The 8,097-nt window shown below is 42.0% G+C and overlaps 1 protein-coding gene across 1 annotated transcript in view; it reads right to left on the bottom strand.

The window, feature by feature from the left end:
• Positions 1 to 3,137: 3,137 nt before the first annotated feature.
• Positions 3,138 to 8,097, bottom strand: part of MTUS2 (microtubule associated scaffold protein 2) — a 1,510,781-nt gene continuing 1,505,821 nt past the window's right edge. Inside the window, exon 17 of the mRNA XM_085621650.1 lies at positions 3,138 to 7,500. Coding sequence (XP_085477776.1) covers positions 7,290 to 7,500 — 211 coding nt within the window. The 3' untranslated portion in view covers positions 3,138 to 7,289. The remainder of the gene's footprint in view (positions 7,501 to 8,097) is intronic.

Here is an 8,097-nt window from a genome sequence, read left to right as displayed (position 1 = left end):
ACTTTCGTAAAGACTTGAGGTGCGGAAGTCAGACCGAACGGAAGAACCGCAAGCTGGTAGTGTTGCGATCCTACCGTGAACCGGAGATACTTCCGATGAGACTTCAAGATGGGAAGATGAAAATACGCATCCTGCAGAAAGATGGACACCATCCAGTCTTCCTGTTGCAGCGCAAGAAGAACCTGAGCCAAGGTCAACATTTTTAACTTTTCCTGCCTGAGGTAAAAATTCAAATTCCTGAGGTCCAAAATCGTCCTTAATCGACCGTCCTTTTTGGGGATCAGGAAATACCGGGAGTAGCATCCCTGACCCCTTTCCTGCTCCAGAACCACCTCTATCGCACCTTTCTGTAACAAGGTAAGAACTTCCTGCTGCAAAAGCAGTAAGTGGTCCTCTGAACACCAACCTTGGCGAGGAGGGAACTCTAAAAAAGGTAGGGCGTACCCATTCTCTACAAGATTTAAAACCCAACGATCTGAAGTGATCAGTTTCCAATCTTGTAGAAAGTGGGACACTCAACCCCCTACCGGACCAACATGTTCTAAGATGGGGATCTAGAACTGCTTTCCTGAAGTACCAACAATGGCGGGAGGAGAAGTGGAGGAAGAGGAGGATTGCTGCCGAGAGGCTCCCCTACGACGCCTTTTATTCTTCCATCTGTACGATTTGTACAAAGGGTTCTGCTGCTGCTGGCCCGGTTGAGCCTGCTGGCGGCCATGAAAGGAAGCAGCTCTTCCAAAACCACAATACCACTTGTAGCCGTATCCCCTGGACTGCACCTCGAGCCCCAGAGACCTTGCAGTAGACCTGCTATCCTTAAAACGCTGCAAGGCAGAGTCAGCCTTTGAACCAAATAGTCTTGACCCATCAAAGGGCAAATCCACCAGAGTCGCCTGAACATCAGGAGAAAATCCGGACAATCTAAGCCAGGCTTGTCTTCTTGTCGCCACCGAAGACCCCATCACACGAGCCACAGAGTCAGCAGTGTCCAGACCTGATTATATCTCCTGACGGGCCGCAGCTTGAGAATCAGAAAGGGCCTCCAAGAAATTATTCCGATCATCTTCAGGCAACTTTGGAGCTAGCTGCTTGACTAAAATCCATCAGAGCATGGATATACCTCTCAAGAAGACAGGTTGCATTAGTGGACTTTAGAGCCATACTCGCAGAAGAGAATACCTTCTCTGCTGCCTGCTCCATTTTTTTTAGAATCCCTATCACCAGGTATGGTAGGGAAAGAACCAGAAGATTGCTTCGAACAAGAAGCCTGGACCACCAAGCTTTCTGGAGATGGATGTGAAGACAGAAAAGCCGGATCCCCAGGAGTAGGCCTGTACCTTCTTGAGATGGAACGAGAAACTTCAGGAGCAGACAAAGGCTTCTGCCAAATTTCCATTATAGGCTCCATTAAGGCATCATTAAAGGGTAGAAGCGGTTCAGAGGCTGAAGAAGTTGTATTAAGAACCTCCGTAAGGATATTAGATTTTACCTCCGCTGAGGGAAGTTGCAGATCAAGAAATTCAGCTGCCTTCCTTATTACTATGTGATAAGGAGCAATGTCTTGTAATACTCCAGCCTTTGGGGATGAGAGATCATACTCAGGAGACGTATCCAACCCACTGGCTTCCTGTAAGCCCTCAAACTTGTCCACAGACTCAACAATTTCTCCTTCCTCCTGATCCTGTGCATATTCCTCCTCCTCAAGGAGTCTCTGCGCCTCTCTCCTGGAACGCTGTTTAAGAATCGGCGTTGGCAGAGCCAAGCGCAGCGCCGGTGAGGACATCAACGGGGTTGATGGAGGAGCCTTAGCTTCAAACCTCAGCGTCGACTGAATTCGAGGCGGCGCTGACTCGACAGCCGAAGGAGTCCGCAGAGCCGGAGTGGAAGACCTCGGCGCCGGGAAAGGCCATGCCGGAGTCGATGGCAAGAATGGCACCAAGGTTGCTAGAGCATAGTGGTGAGGCACACCCAAGTTAAAGGCCAAAGGACCCACGGGGCTCGAAGGCGCCCCAGATGGAGTAGAGGCCCTGGCAAACATGCCAAACATCGCATTAAGAAAATGCGTAGGGTCTGATCTAGGAACAGGAAAAGGAGGATATGGATTCGTAACTTCCTGAAGCGGAACCACCTGAGGCTGAACCGGAGCCTGCGGAGGCGAGGACGGTGCCCGCACAGGTGAAGCCACACGACCTGGAGATGACTCCCTGGGCGTCAGAGACATAGCAGGAGCCGGGAAACCTTCATGCGATTAACAGCCCTTCGACGCGGGTAACCTCGGAACCGGAGATGGAACCGGCATCACCCATTGAGATGGAGTTGGAGAAGGAGAAACAAAGTCCTGTCTTCGAAGCCGCCTAGCTGGAGAAGGCGACCTCAACCTCAAAACCCTGGCCTTCGACGAGTGGCACCGAGAGCCATGTCTCCGCTTAGACTTCTTATGTTTTCTTGATTTTGAAGTATGAGAAGACGACAACTTTGTTCTTTTATGACCGCTCTTCTCCTTCTTGGTTCTGGCTATAAACAGCTTAGCCTCACTCTCCTTAATGGCCTTCGGATTAATCTTCCTGCAGCTTCGGCATTCATCAACGTCGTGATCCAACGATAAACACCAGAGGCAATCATCATGCGGGTCAGTAATCGACATGTGACCGCCGCACTATCTGCAGGGTTTTAACCCAGACTTCCTAGAAATAGCCATTGTAAATCCTCGAGGATACAAAGTTTTCTCTATAGAAAATGGAGGGCCCCTAGAAAAACCATTACGCATCAACGGCATGGAAAAAAGGGAACTGAGGTCAGCACGCCGACGAGGTCTTCTTATAGCTCCGATGACGTCATTTGGAGTCGCGAGCAGAGCCGTGCTATTATGACGTCCTCGTCAACTTGGGAGAGCTAGGCAGGAATTTCCGCGGAATGCTGGCGCAGGGGGTATTCAGAAGGTGAGGAATCCACAGGCAGATGTATCCATCAGAAATCATATACTTACTGAGATTAATGACCAAGTGAACATGTGAGGCATCTGCTCCAAGACATAAACAGGTGTGTGTGTTTGTGTGAATGGGTTAGTGGAGTTTATTGAATCACCCTCGAGTTTCTCAGGGCTTAAATTTATTAGTAATTTATAACACCACAAAATAGACAATTCAAGTTTTTATTGCTATTGTGAACTGCTCTGTGGTAAAGAAAAACAAAATAAAAAATATGGCCTTACATACTAATGCCTTTACCAGTCTCTATCAAGCTCCGCAGTTCTAGATTCTGATTGCACCACTCAATTACACACAAAGAAGCCTAATCCCATGTTCACATTAGGACGTATATTCTTTGACCAAAACACACTATTCCATCTTGTTGGGCAACTGCTACCTTCAAGCTATTTGTGTAATTTACATACAGTACATATTACAATGTGTTTTCAGGAAACAACTGATGTAGGAACCTGAAATAGCATGCACTCTTTAAAAAAGTGCCGGATTTAGTTAAATAATTGTATAAAGAAAATCTAATATACAGACAATGGCACATTAATGTCTGGAACTATGCACCCTCAGTTTATACCGACTTGTTGGTGTATCACAAATCTCATTAAATACATGTCTTGTAAGGGTCCAGAGAACCAATGTCTAGGGTTGTTTGTTTAATAATGAATTGAAGTCACTTTCATCTATAGTTGCCTCAACATTATTTTCATCTGTCATCCAGGATAGTTCAAGGATTTTTTATTAAAGTCAATAATTGAAAGGACTTCCATTGAAGAGAGACTTAAATAAAGTTGAGGTAAATACATATTGAAATGACTTTTCTGCATTATTGCATTGAGGAAACTATACATTTGTTGTGTTGCTCCTCATTAAATTTGTATTTAATTGTATAAACAGATTTGGATGCAGGTATATGAAGTGAACGGCCCCTACTCTAATCGGCCCTTTAAGATGAAGGCTGTGGTACCACACCCAATACGCCTTGGAGGATTCACAAGTCACAGACTCATCCCGAAAGCTAAATGTGGAAATGTTTTGCGCTCATACAATCAGTATGACATATTCTGACAAGATGCCTACATACGCAGTATAAATAAGGTAGCGTCCAGTGTAAATAAATTAACATAAATATATAGTGTTTTCTTCAAAATAGCAACCTAGCCTCTAGATATAAAAACAAGTGTAAAACACTTAATTGACTTTTGACTTAACTTTAGCATTTCAAATCACATTCAACCTATACATTTTACGGGGGATAAGAACCTTCTTTGAAACTTCCTTGTGGGGAAATAATAAAATAAGAAATATTCATTAATAAAGTGAAATATATACATATTTTCAGATTGGCCTGCTATAAATGAAGGCCTGATTTAAAATTTGGTGAACGAGGGACATTTGCCAAAAAGCAACAAATCCCCCGTTCATCTTATTTCGAGTGTATAAACATCTATATGTTCTAAGTCAGGCAGATGGGACATTTGCTGCTTGTTGTTGGATGTCTGTAATCCGTCACAGTTTAAATCAGCACGTACGTCTATTGAAATGGGATTGGAGTGACAAATGTCCAGTTTGTAGTTACACAATGACTGTTGAGACAAATAATGTTTAATAGTTGTAATGAGAAGTATTAGGAAAAAAACTTGCGTAAGCTTTCAAGAGTTGCATGAAGTAAGAGTTGCTACATTGTATTTGCTGAGCATGGAGTGTTACTTTACATTTTAGGGTTCTCATAAAGTTGTAAAAAGTGCCCAGACTTGAAGTTGTTGCAGTCTTGGTAAGACAATTGTCTCCGCTTGGTCAACTGCAGCACTTGTTGGAATCTACATCACCGATGCAATGAGAAGTAAGCATTGATAAAGTGAGCTAAAGCCTAACCCATGCCAAGACAGTCCTCTCAATGATTTGACCAAGTCAAGGTTTAATGTGTGACATGCTGCCAGTTCTGGCATTATTACTGCCAGACCGAGGCATCACTAAGGATTAGGATCAATCTATACTTCATTTGTGATAGTTCTTACAGGGCTTACCAGTATTGAACATGCATGTGTATAAGTGTTAGCCTTGAAGGTGCTCCCTTGATACCCAGAATGGTGCAAAGAATGACAGTTTCATGTCGTACATTACACAACATCTCCAATTGCTTGCTAGCCTAAAAAGGTGAGCAGTGTCCACCTGGAACAATGATGGCCAAATCATCACTTTAAGGACTTCAAATGAATTCACCTTGCTTTCCCACGTACTTAGACTTTGGGTAGGCGCTGCAACATCTTCCAGCAGCTTCTGATTTGGGACTTCGGGTTGATGCTAACTTACCCAATGTATTGAGTGAGATGGTGCAGGCTTTTCATTCTGCAATCCTAAAGCCTTGGAGAATACCTGCACATTGGTAGCTAATTGCTTTACAGGCATCTCGTACATTAAGAAAAATTCGAGCAAAGGACTTATGTAAAACAGTCATTTAGTAGCTAAGTTCTCCACTTTTGTAAGGTCCTGTTTTATGTGGTATTGTAGAAACCTAAAAATGGTGCAATTCCAAACCATTATATGACCACACTATCTTAGCAAACCTATCTTGATGAACCATGCTTCCTAGACTTTTCTAACATTGCAATAAAAATCTTTTAAAAATAATCTAACTAACAAACCAGATACAAACAAGAAATTCCACATTAGTAGCAAAATTTTACATCCATATCATACAGTCAAACAACCCCATTCGAGTCTTCATCGATACTCCATGTTAGGCTAAGTTTTTCCGCATTCTCATGGAAATAATGTCCGTCATGATAGAAAGTCCTCCCTGGTTAGATCCTCTCTTTGTCCATTGAGTAGAGTTCTGAGCTAAAAAAACACAATGTCTGAAAAAGTGTTGTGTTTTTGTTTTTTCTGCAGATGGGCAACCATAAGGCAAATGCAAAGGTCAAAGTAGATGCATGTTCTTATGTTCCATTGAAGAGTTCTCTCTCCTGGAGAATGAATGAAATCTTAATTTTCACGCCACTGCAGAACTGTATCTTAAAATGATAGGGGAAAGTTTTGACAATATACACAACGCACAGAAGTGATGTATGAACTGCTACATCTTCAGAAGAGCTTGCCATGGCTTCTTTCTGTATTCTTCCGGACACTGGTTGAATCTGTCACCCGAGGTCCAGGGGGATTTAGTTCTATCCTGAGAGACTCCACACTGACTGTAATGGTCATTTTGAAGGTAGTACCCTTTCACCGGTTTAAGTCACTGCTGGTCACAGTATTTTTCACCACTATTGTGGTGGGATGAAAAGGCATGCTTGTCTTTTATCACTTTTTGCAACTCTAGTCAGAAAAACTCTTTCCGGAAAACTATTCAGAGGCTGCGCCATCTCCCTTACGTACAAGTCTTAGGCACAAATTTGAAAACTTCTGATCCGGCTTGAAACATGTTGGAAACTATTTTTTTTCAAAATCATATACAAGCATACAGTTGGAGGAACATCTGCATCGAGCCAAAGTATCCCACTTATTTATTTGTATATTTATGGATATGTTTTTGAAGGTGTGTGGCTATATACATATCAATGAATCCATCAATATGTGATGTCAGAGTACAGTGAAATGTAACATTTATTTCAACACTCAGTGAGGTGAGCTCGACAATTCAAGAGATGTATAGCCATGTGCGAGTAACGTAGTACTGCGCCCCATCAACTAGTGAAATAAACGTGACATCACACTGTCATATGAGGCAAATATTATTTAAGCCAGATCATTATTATGTCAAAAAGCATAGCATTATTTATTATAGAACTTTTATCATAATAATATTGTTTATTCTTGTACTTTGTATTCATTAACACAGTATTAATACATATGTGGATGCCCAATGCATCAATCTTCACATATGTGTTTGTATATACACACATACATCACAAGTGTATGCTATGACTGTACATGTATAATACAAAAGCAATGTCAATGTGTACACTCTCTTTTGTGCACGCACTCATGTACTCACAAATCAACTGCAATGGGGGACAGATCAAGGCCTAGACTAGAAAAGTGAGAACCCTCATAGTCTGAATAGTTGAAACTATTTTTCCCCTCTTGATTGGCACTCCAAAACATGACACATTTCTGTGCTAATCTTTTAGCGTTTCTTACAATAGACACAAATGCCACATGGTCCAATATCCAGCTAGGTAGCTACAAAGTATGCTATTGGTGGCAAACCCTGAAATCTACTTTTGTTAACACTTGTTTTTTGGTCACACAATGCTCTGTATTTGAAAAAAGCATACAGCCAGGCTAGATTCATCACACATGGTACTGTCATCTTGGAGCGGCGTGGACTTTGGATGGAGACAGGGAACCAGACACAGAGTGGTAAAGGGTAGAAGAAGGTGATAATCTAACAGGGCTCATGGGCTCTCCGGTCTGAAGCTTCCAAATGAGTTCTTCATTCGTTCGGCTCAACCTCTTCTTTTCTTCAGACTCCTTCTCAACGCTTTCATGAAGGTTGGCATTTTCTTCTGATAAGTGTCTGCAAAAAACACAGAACAGTACTTCAGTATTTCCTAAGGTCATCTCTTGCTAACGCAGTTTAATGTTCCTATTTTTTTGCCAAAGACAAATAATAGGCCAAATGCGGCCGGAAGGATAATAGCAGAACCGAGATTTAATATGTAAAGTATGAGTTTTGACCAGTTTTCAAAGACAGAAAAAATAATTGCTTCCCACGTAAGATCCAACTGTTAATTACACGGCTGTAAAGATATATACAAACTTTAAGAATTCCTGAAATCCCAAGAGGGTTTATCTAACGCTTCAATCTGCCAACAGTCTTCTCAAAGATTTGTCTAAGTTAGTAAAAGATATCTGCAGAGTATGGGCAGACGAATTTAAAAAGTGCAAGATCCCAAGTGTTTCAGATTTATCACTGATATGGACCAAATAACTTTTGTAATATTTACCCTTCAAGTAGCTTTACAACAAAATCACAAAAAGCTGGAGATTTATTTTGAGAAAACACAGAATCTCAGATTTACGAACGCTTTGCACTGGGGCTGCATTACTTGTGCAATGATAATCAGACGCAAAGTGTTATGTTGGAATTTACTATCTAACACACATCAGGACT

The sequence above is a fragment of the Triturus cristatus genome, chromosome 8 (assembly GCF_964204655.1).
Source record: "Triturus cristatus chromosome 8, aTriCri1.1, whole genome shotgun sequence".
Lineage (NCBI taxonomy): Eukaryota > Metazoa > Chordata > Amphibia > Caudata > Salamandridae > Triturus > Triturus cristatus.
This window is presented reverse-complemented; position numbering and strand designations above follow the sequence as displayed.